This window comes from Pomacea canaliculata, linkage group LG5 (assembly GCF_003073045.1).
Source record: "Pomacea canaliculata isolate SZHN2017 linkage group LG5, ASM307304v1, whole genome shotgun sequence".
Classification (NCBI taxonomy): domain Eukaryota; kingdom Metazoa; phylum Mollusca; class Gastropoda; order Architaenioglossa; family Ampullariidae; genus Pomacea; species Pomacea canaliculata.
In genome coordinates, this window is record NC_037594.1 from 10859048 (window position 1) to 10878034 (window position 18987).

The 18987-nt window shown below is 35.5% G+C and overlaps 2 protein-coding genes across 2 annotated transcripts; one reads left to right on the forward strand and one right to left on the reverse strand.

Moving 5' to 3' along the window:
- The first annotated feature begins 52 nt into the window (after positions 1-52).
- Positions 53-8255, forward strand: LOC112563747 (beta-TrCP-like). The gene is made up of 10 exons (XM_025238036.1): positions 53-238; positions 1849-2074; positions 3031-3217; positions 4088-4181; positions 4827-4964; positions 5252-5370; positions 6073-6178; positions 7097-7240; positions 7485-7603; positions 8124-8255. Exons 1-10 carry the CDS (start codon positions 173-175, stop codon positions 8236-8238), a joined length of 1314 nt encoding a protein of 437 aa, XP_025093821.1. The 5' UTR covers positions 53-172; the 3' UTR covers positions 8239-8255.
- A 5377-nt stretch (positions 8256-13632) lies between these two features.
- LOC112563750 (ribonuclease H2 subunit A-like) lies at positions 13633-18987 on the reverse strand. Its single transcript, XM_025238040.1, has 8 exons — positions 18633-18987; positions 17599-17670; positions 16128-16254; positions 15835-15922; positions 15406-15543; positions 14765-14852; positions 14172-14295; positions 13633-13845 (listed from the first exon to the last, which is right to left on the reverse strand). Exons 1-8 carry the CDS (start codon positions 18772-18774, stop codon positions 13704-13706), a joined length of 921 nt encoding a protein of 306 aa, XP_025093825.1. The 5' UTR covers positions 18775-18987; the 3' UTR covers positions 13633-13703.

The following is an 18987-nucleotide window of genomic DNA, read 5'->3' on the forward strand; positions in this document are numbered from 1 at the left end:
TGAAAATGTCTATGGCAATATTCTAATAGTATCGTTTCTCGTTGGAGTGTAACTGAACGTGACGTCATGAATTTTCTGTCCCGAAAAAGGGAACAAGTCGTCAGGGTGGATAACGCAACGCAGGAAATTTTGGTTTTATTGTCTGCAGTTTTTAGATAAGACAATATTAGTTATGTCAGAGTCAGAGACAAACATGGAAACTTGCAGTCTACCAGATGAAAGGCTAGAAGACAGAAAGGTGAGATGTAACATAGTTGTAAAATTGTCAATGATTTTGGTTATCTGTTGGTTTTGACAGCAAATAATACCATGTAATATTGGAACCAGGATGTACAGATATTTTTTATTTAATGAAGGTTTTCTCGATATTTATATGATTTACACGAAACAGTCTGTGATCCAGTCTGGAAACATAACAACCCTTTTATAAATTTGGATGACGAGTAGGCAGTAGGTCCAACACGATTTCTCCGAAATGTCAAAGTATTGAAGTAAGGTAACTACCCTTTCATCAAGAAAATATCATGTTATTAGCGTTTAACAGCGATGACTTTTAGGCAGAAGCAATTTTTAGTACAATATAAGAATGTAAACTAGTAGTGGTATTGGAGGTGAAGGTAGAATGTTTAGGAAGGGGTTTGAACACTTTCTTGTGGACCTTGGTCGTTATGCTTCTAAACGATGTTGAGGTGGAGGTAGTAAAGTTAAAAATAGGGTCAAACAGGTTACTGGAAAATGGAGAGGGATTATTATTTTTCTGAACAAACATGTGCTGTAGAAGAGTCCACACAACTCTTTCCCATGGCTGGAAATGCTTGCCAGATAATGTGCCTTCATGGATTGAGCATAGACATAACAGTAATCTGCTGATCTATATTTTCCAACCCTGCTGCATCTAGTGGAGGACAAACCTCAATTGAGAGCCCTGTCAGATCCCTAGACCCTTGATTCCCCTCCCATGTCATCCCTGATGATGATATAAATAAATACGATATCAAATTTGTGGAAAATATCTGACATCATGTGGAAAAAATAAGAAAGGCCACGTTACAAATTGTTTCTGGTCTCAATCAGTTTTTTTGTTAAGAATGATGAAACAACCAGAGGAACTGCTGTGACCTGCAAGAATAAAGTGAATAGCATAGTATTATTAGTAGCCAAGTCAGGGCTTCTGCTTACGCAAAAAATTGTGTACAGTACGCATTAAAAGTTCGGAGGACCCCTTCAATTTTCGTCAATGGGGTCCCCTTCAATTTGGGCAAAGAACAGGGACCCCTTAAAAATCTGAAGAAGGGGTCACTGGGACCCCAAAGAATTTAGCCTTATTAGAAGCCCTGCAAGTGTACCCAAGCTGACAAAGGACATAGACAAGCTGAAGAAACAGGTTTATAATGTAAAAGTTATAGAGGTATGCATTTTGATCAAGTAATTCTTTATTACCAAATTATTTAGCCAGGGTTTATGGCATTTCAGCATATCCAGCTTTAAAGTACAGCAGGGTTACTTAAGAATAATTGTTTTTTTGTTATGTGTATAACACCAAGTTTCAGTTTGCAGCTTTGGATAGCTGCCCCTCAAAAAGCCAACATAATTATCAAAGAGGGAAGCAAGTTGCAGAACTTGTAATCTTGTTGCTATCTTGCGGTTTCAACATTTATATAAACCTGTGTTACTTTGGAAGCACTTTATTTTCATTCTTATAGGATTATTATGAAAAGAAATAGATGTTTTGTGTATATGTTATATTAATGATCAGCATTTATAAATTCTCAGCATTTATGTGTAATGTACAGCGTGAAAGCTTAAGTCTTTCATAATATGTGCTAAAGATTATTGCTTCGCTTGCAGTTGGAATCTACAACAGTGGTGAAAAGCTTGTCAGAAAGATTACAGGAAACTGAGCAGTACAAAAAAGAACGCGACGAGTGCATCAAGATGTTTGAAAAGTGGAATGAGACAGAACAAGTGACTTTTGTTGAGAATTTACTTTCTAGAATGTGCCATTATCAACATGGACAAATTAACTCATTTCTAAAACCAATGCTGCAGCGTGACTTCATTTCTGCTTTACCAGGTTGATACTCAAATACTCTTTTGAACTTTGTGTTTTAAAAAGCTTAAGGGAAGTGTACATCAGAATCTTTGCATTTTGTCTCAGGTTTGGTTAATCAGTGACTTATTGTTAAGATTTATGTAGATGCTATATAAGATTTAGGTAAGACATGCTGGAGTGGCCATTTACTTTTAAATTGCATTTTAGTTACAGTTATTGTTTTCCAACAACTAAGTGATGATTACAGTCAGTTTCCTCAGAGTGTGTAGGGGAATTTTAATTACAAGAAAGAACAGAATGCCAAAATCAAAATATGTTAGGTTACTCTCAAACATTTTCTTAGAAATTGTAGAGGGCATTGGTGGGAGATTTCAAGTATGAGTGTGTATCTAGTAGAAAGTGTTTTTGTGTTTTCATATTACCAAAACTCCGAAAAAAGGTATGGCTTGGATGAAAGTCGTATGTTTTTGATGTTATTTCAATCCATAGGAGTCTTTGTCATCATTAGTGATTTGATGAATAACATCACCGCTCATAGCTTCAAGTTTATGAAGCTTGTAAAGCACACTGATGTCATGGAAACAGTCTTGTCACTTGAAACAGCAGCCTAGTGAAGTGGCAATGAGAGAGTGTTCCAGCAGAGAAACCAGCATAGGCAAAGGCTTGCTGGCCAGTAGAGCAGTGTGGATAGTGTTGGGGAATGTGGAGTTGGCCACTGAATGAAGTGGGTGGGATGGAGTCTGGCGGGTAAGGTAGGAAGTAAGTGGGTCTTTTATGTATGATGATTGGAATATGGGAACAAACTATGAAAACAAAAGTGATTTTTATCCACAGATGCTGTTTTATAACAATATACACTCTTCTATTATTTTATTTTAAAAATACACAATTTTTGGATTTTTTTAAAGGATGTATATTTTCTGGTGAATTTGATAAAACTGACTCACCAGAAATTTTTTTTTTCTGTGATCCTATAGCCAAAGGTCTTGATCATATTGCTGAGAACATTTTGGCATACCTAGATGCCAAATCACTCTGTGCTGCAGAATTGGTTTGTAAGGAGTGGTATCGAGTCATTTCAGAAGGCAACTTATGGAAAAAACTTATCGAGAGAAAAGTTCTTACGGACAGTCAGTGGAAAGGTCTTTCAGAGAGGCGCAGCTGGTGAGCAACATAGCATAGAGCAGTGGTTCTCAAAGTGAGCATAGGTCAGGTGGTCCGCTGCAGTCTTCATATGTCAGCAAAGTGATGTTTAAAGTGATGCATTCCTCACATTAACATTTTAATTACAAAGAACGAGATAGTTTTATGTCAACTTATTATTATACTATTGTCACAAAAGGACATTTAGTTTTGAATTGTAATGAAACAAATGCGGCTATTTAAATTTGAAATTCATAGTACAGACTGATTTTTAGGCCTTGGTGGTCCGCCATATTTTTTACTTAAGTAAAGTGTTCCGCGGTCCGAAAAACTTTGAGAACCACTGGCCATAGAGGGTACCATGTGGGGAGGGAAAAATATTTAAAAAACATTTTTTTTTGTGGCTATAAATGAGTTTTACTTTCATGAACCACCATTATTTCTGCAGTCTAGAAATATGCTCACTATCTCATTCCTCAAGAATATAAATGATGAAAACTGAAAAATTCTATTTTTATTATTCTGCTGGTTTTGTAAGAAGCATATTTTCTGCATTTGTGATTTGTTTTGTGACATCTAGATCAAATCAAACAATATATGGGATGCTTAATTTTTAAAAATTAAATATCCGAAATATTGTCTGATCTAATCTGGGCATAACATGGTAATTGTACAGGAGTTTTGTGAGGCTGTAAGAGCAACTACTGTCAGCAGAACTGTTAATGCCATCATATATAATTAACCTAATCCCACCATCCATGAAAAAACTGATAAGAAAGTAGTGTGAATTTTCCACACAGAAATCCTAGTTTTGGAGGGTTTTGCTTTGTAATAGTCATTGTTTTACTCGACAAATATTTCTTTTAATTGTGAAAAATGTTGCTTTTACAGGGACCAGTACTTATTCAAACAGAGACACGGTGATGTGCCTAAAGATCACAAGTTCTACAGAATGCTTTACCCACAGATTATTCAAGATATTGAAGTAAGGGAGAGTTTGCTTTTAAAAGCACTCAATTGTTTTTATATTTCTATGGTTAAAAAGTATATCTTTTACAGTCTGCTATGCACATGTCTAAACATTAACCTAAATTATGAAAACTAATAAGTATCTAACCGCATGAATGAATTTAGAGAATACTTTTTTTCAGTTTCAGCTAGTAATAATGAAGAAAATGTCATTTATATTATGCATTATTAAAATCTTTAGTGAAATAGAGCATTTCTGCTTTTGCATTCTTGGAGGACAAATTGTTTTTTAGCTCATGCTCATATATTTTTATTTCTGGAATAATAGGCCTAAGGTGTTGGGAGGGAAGTCATGGTTGGTTGGTTTGGCAGAAAAGGTCTTCCACCTTGAGGCAATTTCACACTGTGAAGTACTGTGATGTGTTGAGTGCAGCAACATATATTGCAGATACTGGAGTCATTTTACAAATCTTTGTTGTCATAAAATGCTATATTTCAAACCTCAAATGCGCAAGTTCGTACATGTTTAAGGTTATTTAAAAAAAAATTTTTTTACACTAGTTATATTAGCACATAGTTGGCTGCAAACTGCTGAAAGTAGTTTTGTGATTCTTATAAAGTCTGTTTTGTGATTTGACTATATCAGAATTTTTTTTTAAAGCGGATAGAAAATAATTGGAGAACAGGAAGACATACACTCCAGCGAATTCACTGCCGTAGTGAGACCAGCAAAGGGGTTTATTGTTTACAGTATGATGACCATAAAATCATCAGTGGTCTCAGGGATAACACAATCAAGGTTGGTCATTATAGTCTTCTGGTAATTAATTCTGCACACCATTAAACAGATATTACACTTTTTGGGAATCACATGATACTAATATTTGATTGTAGGGATAGCAGAGATTGGCTTTTTTTCAAAGAAGTTGCTTGCTTTATTATCTTGACAAGTAGATGGTGTATAAATATGGATTGCAATAACATATCTGAAACGTAGTTTACCATTTTTTCCCTTTTATACATGCAAAAGACAAAGGTCTACATTAAGTGTCTTACTTATTTAATGTTGATGCTGTTTCTTGTAAGGTGTGGGATCGGCATACACTGGAGTGCGTTCAGGTGTTAACTGGTCACACAGGGTCAGTGCTGTGCCTTCAATATGATGAAAATATCATTATCTCAGGATCCAGTGACTCTACAGTAAGGTGAGATACTTGCAAGCAGTAAAACAAGCATAGTAGAAGCTAGGAAAGATCCATTTCAACCATGAGGGAAAGCCAGTAGCTTGAGTGGTTATAGCACTGGTGTCCAAGCCCAAGGGTGCGTCAATTCAATACCAGAACTTTTCCCAGTTGACCTAGCTGTTGGAAATAGGTACCTCCATAGAGGGTTGGGGTAGGTAAAGCAGATGTAAAATCCTCACAAAAAGCTATCCCCAAGAAAAGTGGCATCTCTAACACCTCACTCCCTGAAAATGATATGAAAAAGGTTAGAGGATACCTTTATTTTTCAGCAATGAACATAAAAAGAACATAATGTTTTGACTAAGAATTAACCAAATATGTTACCAAATCGGTGATTAATAAACCTGTTAACAAAAACTGCAGTCAAGGGTAATGTGGACATTTAAAGGTTATTTGAGAATAGAAATGGAAAATAAAAATTAATGGCAACTGTTTTAGGAAATTGGATTTGTGGAGTATTTGTGGAATGATCTGATAAAATAATGGGGAAGAATGATAACAGGAATGATCTGTTATATTGTAAAATAGAAGAGAGAAAAGTTATATTGTAAAATAGAAGAGAGAAAAGGACAAGAATAAGGCGCTTGTAGATCATGGGCCTAGGTTTTGTCAAAGCGTGTATATCGTCAGGTCTTACAAGGTGTGAAATGTCAATCATTACAGAGTGTGGGATGTGAAATCTGGAGAGATGATGAATACGTTGATTCACCATTGTGAGGCTGTTCTTCATCTACGATTTTGTGATGGAATTATGGTCACCTGCTCAAAGGTAAAATCTGATATTGCTGGTTTTTCCTTTTTTAGCATAAATTGCACACCCATAATTTCATAACTATGAATAAAATAATTTTTAAAATGTTCAGTTTTGTACTGATCAAGATTATTAAGAGACCCCAAAATTACAGGAGGCATGTGTTGAAAATGTCTGTTAAAAGTGGCTGTATGTGGATGCGAGATACCATGTTAAGAGCCAGCATGGGTTTTTTTTTTGTCTGTTGAAAAATAGTTATATATTTATAGATAGCTAATATCATTGATGCTTGAAATGGATATATAACCTAACAAAGAAAACAACCATCTCCTCCACCTTCCCACCCCAGATTTTAGCTACATTTTGAAATGATAATTATCCTCATTTTTATATATCTCATTTAGAATTCATCTTTGTTAATTTATTGGCAATTTTTAACAAAACAAATCTTATCTACTGAAGAATACTTAACAAATGGTTGTCAAGTGCAAAGTTTTACGTAATTTTACAAAAGCTAACAATTTAGCAGTTTTAACAATAACAACCAACTTTATTAGTCCCAATGGGCAATTGAAATTTAGTTTTGTCATTTGGTTAAATTGATCAGTAGTATTCCTTACCTATACATCTTTAAAAATATGCAAGTTTTAATGGTGAAGAGTTTATGGCCACAAGTCGATTATGGATCTAAAAAGATAGAAATTGTGTCTATGTTTTTAGACTGGTTTAGCATTTTAATTTTTTTCCATATTATGCAGATATTCCCTGGCTCTATTTTAAAAATGCTTGTGTTTAGCAGTCTTCTTTATGTTAGTTGCATCCTTTACCACCTTTCTTTCCAAGTGAATGTCTCAAATTCAAAGTTCTTTTTAAATTTGATTTTTGCCCATAGTACATTTGTAAATTATAAGTTAGGATTTTGGTGGTTTCTTCCAGGACCGATCAATTGCGGTGTGGGACATGCAGTCACCAACAGAAATAAACCTGCGACGAGTGTTGGTTGGCCACAGAGCAGCTGTAAATGTTGTAGACTTTGATGAGAAATACATTGTTTCTGCTTCTGGTGATAGAACTATTAAGGTCAGTATGTTTATTTAATGATGTGTTTGTGGCACAGCGATGTATAAGATTGATGGTTAGAATTTTGATAAAACTTATATTTAAGAAATATTCTTGTATAGCCAAGAGGGAGATGAGGTCTTATATCAGCAATAGTTAATCTGTTGTCATGTCAGCAGTTACTGATGTAAATGCACCTTCTGATATTTGCATCTGTAGACTGTATTCTGGAATGGATGTTAAATGTTTCCATATTGTTGTGTAGGTATGGAACACTTCTACCTGTGAGTTTGTGCGTACCCTAAATGGACATAAGCGTGGCATTGCGTGTCTACAATACCGTGATCGACTGGTGGTTAGTGGCAGTTCAGATAATACCATCAGGTACTTGGTCTTAAAAGTGCTCAGTTATAAGGACTGTGGTGCAAGTACTTTAAAGTATTAGTAGGATGAAAATTTTTGTTCTAATGACATGGTAAAGCTTAATTCAAGATGCTATTTCCTCCATATCACCGTGCACAGAGAGATATCAAATCATGACATGTTTGTACAGTTATGCCTAGCACCAGTATGGACTAAGGGCTTCAGAGCAAATCCGTCTATAAACCTGGTGGCTCTGTTGTCGATCTGTTTCTGTGCATGAAGTGCATCTCAAAAAGGAAAGTGGGTTTTCACCCAGACTTGGGGGGAATGGTATTTTACAATCTTCACCCAAAATACTTAGACAACTTTTGCACCCCGTGCCCTTTAAAACATAACTAAAGACCTTTGAATTAATTGAATTAATGTGGCTTCATTCATAAAAAAATTTTTATAAATTATGTTTCTAGTCTATGTGATCTTCTGTTGTTAAATTTGCAAGTTATGTCTCTATGTGAATACATGCAATTGTGTTATCTCACAGGTTGTGGGATATTGAGTGTGGAGCTTGCTTGCGTGTTCTAGAAGGACACGAGGAGCTTGTGCGTTGCATCAGGTTTGATAACAAGCGAATTGTCAGTGGTGCCTATGATGGGTGAGAATCTTTTTTTGTGAATGAGAAAATGATACTTTTAAGACATTGAGGGGCCTTGACCTTTAATTCTGATACCAAGGTACCCATTTGAAGTATAAAAAAAAATCATAAAAATAAACTAAACACGAGAGGAAGATGAATTAAAATTATAAGTTTAAAGTTAAGAAAAAGAAATGTTCCTACCTTATTCCATTGTTAAATTGCACTTTCTTGTAGCTCTGAAGGAAATAAAATACTTCAAATCATATTTCCAAAAAGAAAATGTTGGTACAGGCTAACACAATCAATCCCCATTACAATGTTTAGTTTGATATTAATGGCTACTTACCATGTAAAAATAGACATTAAATTATGATGACAAAGAACAAAGTTTGTGTTTGAAAAAGGATCAGAAATAAAGAAAAATTGCTAGCCTGCTTTAAGTGTGCAGTTGTATCACCATCGATTTTGAAAAGAAAGGTACATCCAGAAAAATTTTAATTTTTAAACTTCTTGGTCCTGTGTTAAAAGAGGTAACTAAAATTTGACAAGTTAGAAATGAATTAATTGCAGAAAGTGCTTATTATTGAAACTGTTACACTTGTGATTTAAAAGCCATTATGAACTGGCTAGTATTACCTACACCCTTCTGTTTTATCTAAAAATTTGATAAAGTACAATACTTTTACTGCATTTTTGTGCCAGATTTGTGATCTATATATATCTTAGAATTGATTTGATTCTTTCACACATATGCTTGTGAAGGTTCCTCCTTGAATGTAAAGTTTCTGGGAGGGCAGCACGCAAGCAAAAATACCGAACCCAACTTATCAAAAATGACTCGAAAACGAGGGAAACAAGCACACAGACTGTGGGAGAAACTGTTGCACACGCAGCGTGTAGTGTGCGATTCTCGTATCTCAAATCTTGCTCTTATCTCGAAGCAAAATATCGCTCGCTCGGCGGCTCGTATCTCAAAACACTCGTATGTCAGGGCACTCGTATGTCGAGGTACCACTGTACTAATAGGTCAACCATATGAAAGTTGGATTCACAAGATAATCTTGATTTTTTTTTTAAGCATCTCATTCTTTTTTTGTTGGTACTGATACATCCTGATTTCTTTGCATCGAGTGTGTGTACAAGCAAGCTTAATAAAATTATCAAACATGCAAAAATCAAAGGTAGAATGCTCTTAGATTTTTCATTATAAAGTACTTATACATATTGTAATGGTGTTTGAGGCAGCTACTTTAAGCAGAAATAAAATGATTGCTGTTTGTGGAAGAAGCAGCTTTGTTGAGCTAAATTTTCACGTTAATCTACAAATTACTTTGAGAAATATTTTGGTGATAGTATGGTTAACACACTGTCTTTGGCTATCATTTATAGTTGTTATATTGTGCAATACTAGATTTCTGCTTATTGAAGCAATAAATACCTCATTGCTGTGACAGTGTAGAGCATAAAATACATAATTGCTGCGGTATACTACAGTCTTCAAAGACTCCTGTTTTGCACACCTCCTCCACCTCACACCTTCTCGTGTGCAGTTAGAAGTTGTTTTTTTTAAAACTTGTCTCTTCCTGTGTTTTTTTTTTTTCCAAATGCAGGAGCACTCTGGACGAGTTTTCCGTCTGCAGTTTGATGAATTCCAGATTGTCAGCAGCTCTCATGATGATACTATTCTCATTTGGGACTTTCTGAACGTGCCAGTACCTGAGAATACCCGTTCACCATCAAGAACCTACACTTATGTTACAAGATGATTTCGCCATCCATCTGTTTGTTGCCACATCACAAGAGATCTGTTTGGTTCCTTCTCGCCTTTTTTTTTTTCAATTCGTCATACCAACCAAAGGAATTGCTTTCAACTGTGTTTTTGAGATATTTCATTTTGTTGGCCAGAGCGCTGTCAGCATGAAGCTGACCACACTCGCCATCAAGGTTGGTCATGGCTCATAACTTACATGGATTTCTTGTGCAGTGTGGAGTGGAACTGTGTCCGTCCTGGGAATGACTTGATTGGCAGTGAAAAACTAGGAAGCATTACTGACCATAGAGCTATTGCTGGCTTTTGTTTGATGGCACACCTTGGTGTCCTAGTTAACTATGGTCTCGGCCTTAAGGCTGTCCTGCCAGGATATTTCCAGGCAGTCTTTTTTCTAACAGGTTTTAATGTATTTTAGACGAATTGGTCTGGTAGTTTCATCACTTGGTCACACTGCACCCACCATGTTTGTAGAACTTGTATCATTCTGACCCTGACTGCTACTACATTCCCTCACTTCTGTGCTTGCCTCCAGTCCAAAACTTTGCATTAAAAAAAAACACCCCATTGATCTAGCAGATCAAGAAGAGCCAATGTCAGCGGTAGAGATAAGGCTTTATTAATCATTTTGTGTATGAAATACATGCCTAAATATTGCTTTATGGGTGGACTGATATTTAATTGGCTATTAAAGATGTTCTGGCCAGGGGATGAGGTTATGAGCAGTGAAAAAAAGTATTTGTATGCTTGAGGAGGATGTTGACCAGGTAAGTGTACACGGTGTTGTGATTGGGTGATGAGACTAAGTCTTTTGTCACTTGCATTCACAATTCTTTTAGTGTGTCAAGTCCCACAGACTGGACTGTGCACTGACAGTTTGCTTAGATTATTTTTCAAGCCTCTGTGTTTAAGAATTTGACATTTTGAAAACTGTTGGAAGGTCCTGTTTGCTTGTGTGTGTGCACAGTGCTGTCCTGGTTTTGTTTAGCTAGGCAGTCAACAAGTTGATGTTAATGTCCCTTCTAGAAAGGGCCGTTTTATGTTGATGCCATCCATTTTACTGTGCATCAGTTGCTCTGGGGCGTTTTGATCCAGGAAGGTCTTTAGAAGGATTCCAAGATGCTGATGGAGCCTTCTTGTTTTCTCTTTAGTCGCCCAATTCCTCTTTACCTGGACTGCCACAATGCGACATACCACAAGACAGATTAACAACTGCATCGCACCAAAGGGATGCAGCTTTGCAGAAAAGATAGCTGAAGGGCCTAATATTGTTACAAGTAGGCCATAGTATTTTTCCCTGTCCTTGTATTTTTTTGTTGATTAAAATTTGTGGCTTTTTGCAGAAGGGTTTGTATGTCAAATTCTTTCTTCTAGGTCTAAGCGTGCTTTTAGATTTTTCTGGCAACCGATAGACTTTCTTGAACTGTTATGCCCTTAGTGGTTTAAAACCTAGATGCGTTTACATTCTTAATATATAGTACCAGTATTTGTACATGTTGTAAAGCTGATTTAAAGATAGAAATGATGTGAATGTGATGCTCAGGGGGATGCTGCTGCTCTGTGGATCAGTGGTTGGCAGGTTAGCACAGATTTGCAAGGAGGGCAAATAAGTTCTTTGTATTAAAACGTTTTGCCCTTTTTTTGTGTTGAACTCTTTTTATAATACTTTCAACTTTGATTTCTGGCACACATAACCTTTTCAAAAGAAGTGAGAGCATGTTTATTGTGTGAACAGCATTCTAACATTGCCCATCATATTTTTAAAATTTTGATTAAGAAAATAATCTTCGGATAACATTTGAGAGCACTGCATGCTAATTTTGCCTACATAATTATACTAACATAGAAGCAGCTCGTCCTTTTTCTTCTACTGAAACTAATGCCAGTTATCATGAGCTGTCACCACACTGTTAGATACTCCCATTTCATTGATAGCTATCTTCAGAACTCTCATAACATTTTATTTTTTTGTTTGTTGAGAATATGCCTTCTAAACCTGATGCAAGTAACTAGCTTTTTCTTTATTAGAAATTAAAATTTATTTAGTTTGATAGACGTATGCATGCTGAATGAAATAATTAACAATGGGAAGTACTTGTCTAGAGAAATGTGATATATTTGGTGTGGATGTATGGATGTATGTTTGAATGACATCAGTGTATAGCGGGACTGGGAATTACGTCTTTATGCTTTTAGCCGTGGCTGAATAGACACATTGTCTCCAGGTTTTTTCCTTTTTTTTTTTTTGGTGTGACTTCTTGAAGAAGTATATTTGAATAGTTTCTACAGCACAAAAATGATTGTATATGAAATCAGGAATTGCTAGTCTTCACTAGCAAACAAAAGAGGTTGCATAAAGTTTTTTTTAAAAGTGTTCAGACAGGCCTCATTGCATTATACACTGTTAGCTAGCATGATTTCTGTAGTAGGAAACGAAGATTTAGTGAAAATCCCTAAAATGTATCATCTTGCAAAGAATCCCACAATCAATATCGCTAACTGCAGCTCATAAGTTTAAAAAGTCTTTTGCTTAGTCTGTGTTATAAGAAATTTTCAACCTATGAGAATAAAGTAGTTCAGACATTTAACAGGTGATTTTGCTTTTAGTGGTCACAAAGCAAACTTTCATTTTAAAAAACAAATCTCAAAACTAGAGAGAAAAAAAAAGGTATGTAGTTATCAGTTTCTTAACAGGGACATGATAACGAACACCCTTATGCTGCAAGTTTTGAATGCAAGAAAAATTTATAAAACACTTTTTTTAAAAATTTACTTTTTTTGGCTTGTCTGTTTTGTTTCTGTGTTGAGAAATGTTTTATGGATGTGTGAAAATGAATATTTATGCAAGTAACAAGTTATCTCTAAAGTTCCATTGCACTTTATAGGTAGTATGTATTGCAGTACTGAGCTATATGAGTATCATCATTGTTTTAAATGTCTTTGAGTTTTCCAGATCTCTGTCACTAAAGTTAATAAAATTATCTGAAATGGAGACCTTATTCTTTTGGTTTATTTAATTTTGAAAAAGTGACATTTAGTCTGAAGTTAGTAACATTTTTAAAAAAAATTATTAGAACTGATTTCCTTGGTCCTCAGCATATCTCCCCCGCCCCCCCCCCCAAAAAAAGTTTTCTCATACCTTCCACAAGGAAATGTCAAATAAGAACCCTGGTGTTCACAGATAAGTGATGCAGATTAATTTGCTTTTATGCATATCATCTGGATTAGGGTGGTTTTTTTTTAAAATAGAAAAACAAGGTTATAGCCTGGGAATACTTAAATGTGTTCTTTGACGTATCAAACTATAAGAGACATGATTTTCAGTGGTGCTAAGTTTTGTCATAAGATGGAGATAAACTGTGTTTAGGTAAAACGGTTAATTAGAGTCGGTTCTCACTGATAATGAGAATAAAACCTTAGCAGAGAAACTGACAGAAGTCATGGACAAAAACTGTTAATAGACCCTATGTATAAATTTTGTTTAGTGTATAGATTCAGTGGAAGATAAAAGCAGAGAAACTGATATAGAAGTCATGCTTATGAGCCTCGTTGTACAAGTGTTTAGAACATGGTTTGTACAGGCATTGAAACAACAGCTACTGCCACTCTTACCTCTATACTTGTAAATGCAATAGAAGTCAGTATTACTTTAAATTCACCAGCACTTTTACTTTCCTGTGGTTGCTAATTATAAATGCTTTGCATACTTTCATGCTGTGTTAAAGGGCTGTTAAATGACTAAGTGAACTTTCAGTAAAAAAACGATGCCTCTGCATTTTCTGATCTTCATCTGCCTTTTTAAAATACTGTAACAAAGAACTGGTGCCAGAAGACTCTTGGGTTTCAACTTCATCATCTTCCCTGCAACCAATTTTGTATCATGTAAGAGCTAATATAAAATTGTACAATTCCAAATACCATAAGAGCTGTGCAGTGAATTAAATCTTTCTCTTTATAATTAACCTAGGATGTCTAAAGCAATAATTCTGCTTATTTTCCAAAGGTATTAATCCCCTCCCCCTCAACTGGCACATTTTTTTCTTTAGCAATGACTTTCATTTTGGTTTTAGTTTCAGGCGAAAACTGATGGACGGTAAATATGGGATGATCTCTAATGCCACAATTATTCACTGCTAATAAATTTGCAAGATAATTGAACTTTGAAAAATTACTTCATGAATACTTACCATACCACAGAAACTGCTTCTCGTTCCAAGATCAGGGCTGCTGTGGACCAACTAAAGCGGACAAAATTGGGGAACCCAAAGACGTCATCGATGTTTTCCTTTAGAAACTTCTTGGTAGCGGGATCTGAAAATAACATCTAAAAAAGTAAACATGCCAACTTATTTATAACATTTTTAAAGTAACACTACTGGGCCATATAATGAGTGACAAAAATAAGTACATCCAGACATGGATATTTTGAAAATTTGAATATTCCAGTTCTATTGAAAGAGTTCATTAAATTTAATATTTACAAATGTGGGTTGTTTCATTTGTGGCAATGGTACTGACAGATGAATAAATGTTGTGACTTATATTTTTATGGGTAAAAGGCCAAATGTTACCAAAAAAAAAAAAATTGAAAAAAGGGAATGTTTCAGATGAATTATAGATGAAGCAGGTTAGTAACAACTTTAACCAAGGCAATAATAATAATAATAATAAAAGGTTTTGTTAACTTTGATTGCCCTGTGTCTACAACAATTACATTACTGTGCAAAATTATGAAGTGTGAGGAAGCATTATTTTTGCCTTAGCCAAAGGCATGGCTCACCATTAGGATAACCTGATCCAAAGTTGTTGTCTTGAATGTACACCCCTTCTGCAAACTGCCAGTTTTTAACAGCTCTATCTCTGGCCACCTACAAACCAGACAAAGACCAGTAATTTTTCCAATGAATGAGGTTAGTTCCCCAAAAAGGATTTAAAACAAGAAACTCAATCTGGTGGGAACAAATTGAGGAATCATGGCTAAATGAGGAATGCTATAAAAAGGCAGTATCAAGTGTGGAAGACAACAGAATGTTTGAAAAATAATACAAGATCCTCCACACAGTAAATAATAACATACATTTTTATGAACATTGCCCTCATTTTATCGTAGGTGTAATTTCACAAAAAAGAAAATGAGAAGAAAAAAAAAAAAAAAGAGTTAAAGTAAGCAAAACATCATGCAGACACAGACCATAAACATACAGATACAACAAACCGCATCAAACTAAAGGAGTAAGATCTTGAAGTAAAAAAGAGGTGAAAAAAAAAAAGACTTGGTTTGAAGCTGTGTTTTGAATAAACTCATAGGGGCAACGCAGAGCACATAGTTGTCAAAGTCGAAAAGCATGAGTAAATACACCATATATCTACAAAGCTAACTGTTGAAATACATAGTACTAATTGAAATTATTGTAGTCAGACCTTGGCACAAATACTTGCAGCACTGACAACAGGAAACAAAGAATCGGCCTTCTTTGCTACTGTGACCTGAATGGATGGAAATATATCCTGCATCTTGGCCTGGTATTTTGCAGGGTCTCCTACTGTGTCAACATACACCTGTTGACATAAAGTTATTGTTACGTGTCTGATTTTCAGATGAAAAATGTTCCGATACAGAAGCACATAATGTCCATCTTTATCATTATACTTCAGGTTAGTCCCCCCCATCCCACCCCACATTCAGCACAAATAAAGCACGGTTTTGAACTATTAAATCGAGCAGTTCTGCAGTCTGTTACTGAGTTGCTCTGTAAACATTTTAAATAGTACTGTTTTCTTTTAAAGATTCAATTGTGATTCAAGAATTGAAAAAAGAATTAGAAATCCTGATGGAAAACTGGGACTGACTTCTGCAATGTTGACACCTCTGTTCAAAGCCTTTTGCACAAGTCCAATTGCACAGTCATGTGATAAGGCATTTAGATTATATTTCGCCCTGCACATAACAAAAACATTTACTCAAAGTAGAGAGATTAAAAATTTTTTTTTAAAATATTTACATCCATACTCCTATTATTCAGACCCAGCATATACATTGCAGTTTTATATTATTAAGCTGTGTGGATCTTTCTGTTTATCAAATGCAAATTTAAACAGCTGTAGCGGACGAAAAAAGTAGATGTGGGAAGCTGAACAATTACCTTCGTAACATGCTCCTTGAGATGTATGTTGGAGATAAGATGTCTACCATCCAGCCAATCATGTTGTTTGTTTCACAAATCTTTTGGAAGATGCTTTCACGCTGCTCCTCCGTAAGTGTCTTAGAGTCTAATAAGTTAAAAAAAAAAAATCAGAATGCATACTTCTATAAAGACCTATTCCCATGCTGCAATGTTGGACACTTAGCGGGGTTAGCAGCCCCTGCAAGGCCTTAGCGAGTTGTGCACACGGCACGCAGAGAGGCCTTCTCACTAGGTTTCAAGATATAGCGCGTTTCTATTTTCTCGCTAGGCCGACCTACATAGTAGGGCTGTAGCCAATCGGAATGCTTGAACACAGTTGGCTTCCTTCTTACCTCCACATTGTAAACAATGGCGATGTGGTCGGAGGAGAGCTGTGTTCTCATGACTTCTCTTTGGGAGAATTATCCATGTCTATTCGACACTGCACAGCCCGATTACATGAACAGATATAAGGCTAGAATACCTTCATGGAAATCGCTCGTGTTGTGGGCAATGGTATAACAGGTAACAATTTAAGAGTGGAAGATGACATTCGCAAAAAGCGTCTGCACGTACTCTCGTGAATCTTCCGAAAATATTTTAGAAGACATGAATATGCTCCTAAGCGACTCCTTCGCGTTCCTCACTCCCTCACCCACATATCTTTTTCTTTCTTCTTCTTTCTCTCCGCTACATTATGCAATATAACTATTGTAGCTGCAGTTGCTTCCAAAAGTATCTCGTCGTCGATGTCGTCTGCCATATTGTTGACTACCCATAATGCGCTGCACGGATGACGTCAGCTCGCAAGACACTTGTGTGGCCTAGCTACGTGGGAATAGGACGATGGCGCTAAGCTGCCTAGGCGCAAGTTTTTTGTACAAGAACATTGCAGCGTGGGAATAGGCTTTAAGAATATCTTTAAAACACAAAATAACAAGTATACATATGACATTCTTGACTAAAATCTAAGAATAACTAAATACAAGACCAAAAGAAAAATTAGATGTGTAAATGGTTATTAAAACCATTTTTTTCCAACACCAGCAGTTTACTATGAGCTAAGGGCTGCTTACTGAAATAAAAATACTGCTAAAGATCAACCGAAAAAAGCAGCACCATTGATAATTATTATCAGGAAGATTTCTAGACCAAAAACTAACCATGCTCTTTTTTTCTTCCTCCTGAGAGGCTTCATAGCTGACTAAAAGCATCATAACTAACAATGTCTGAAGACTGTTTTTTTCGAAAGAAACGTTCTCAGCATTAAAATTACCCTTCATGCAATACCCACCAGACCAAAAGGAAGAGGTCTAAATAATTTTGTTATTTTTGTTTTCTTCTGAAATTTGATCATACCTATCCTTACAATGTACTGGCAGTTTTAAAATTCAGCCAATCTGAATTGGGCATGAAACATAAGAGATGAATTTTTGTTTTGCTTGGTTACCTGCAAATCCCATTTCTCTGAATTTGTCTTTATCAGCAATTGGGCTGAAGCAGATCCCATACACAAGTGGGCCTGAAAAAAATGTATAATATTGCACCATTTAGCTGTTTTGACATAATGGACATAAAAATAGTAGAGCTAAATATAGGAAGAGTAATATGACTGCATATAATAGTTTCCTGAAATTGTGTAAGCAATTTCCACACAGACAGCTGACCTGTGGAGAAGAATGTCTTCACAATGCCAAACACATATGCGTGCAGACACAAACACAATTGCAAAAACATGATCCATCATATCAACTGTGATGATATTTTTATATCTGTGACACACATAACCAGCAAATAAAACTCTTCAAGAACATGATTAAAATGACAAAATCCATGAAAGAAAGCAAATATATTCCTGTTGTACTTCAAAATGAGCCAGTGGGTGTGGTCCATTTTACGGAAATATTGCAAAGCATTTTTCAAATCTTAACTGATTACTGGACTGAAATAATGTATTGTGTTAATCCAAATTTCTGAAAAAATAAACATGAATACTTGCACGATCTTAACCAGATCTACTGACGCAATAAAATCGATTCGACTGAAGCAGGTATATATATTGCTAGAACATGTTCTAATTGCATGTTCCAGACATTAATTTTAGGTACTGCTGAATTCCAGGTTTTCCTGTCATGACAAATTAACAAACGCTTCATAAACTCATAGGAATACGTGGAAAAATGTAGGGAATGGTACTTTATCGAATATTTAGTAGTCAGTAGTATTGAATGTTAATAATATATAAAAGATATTAGAACATGAACATATTGTGTTATGTAACCGAATCCAGGTAAAAACAGGTGTCACGAACATGCTAATGCCATTATTTGTAAACGTTTATTAGGTAGCTTCACTAATTTGACCTGTTTATTCCTAACATTGGAAATTTGCTAACAACATATTCTTCTTTTTAATGTTTGTTATTGCGTCGCTTTACTGCTGAATGAAAGAAAATTATTTAAGAGATTACCAAGATGAGCTTACCAAGAACAGGTCCTCGGCCTGCTTCATCGATGCCAAGCCAGCATGGTTCATTCTTCAAGCGATCATCTATTGGAGATTCTAGTGTACAATTTTTACTTCTGTCTTTTTCAAATGATGACAGATCCATCTTATTGAGAGACATTCCCGCCAGTCGACGTGCGTTGTACAAATAAGTGTTTAATTAAATCATATGTGGCAAGATACGTACAGACAAGATCATTCATTTCTTTGTAAATAACTGATATAAAAGTGTATATAAAAATATGTCAGCAACTTATCAGTAAGATTATTTCAATCAGTTGTAAACATTAAAATACAAGACAATCACCCCTCCCTATATTCCTAACTTTGAGTA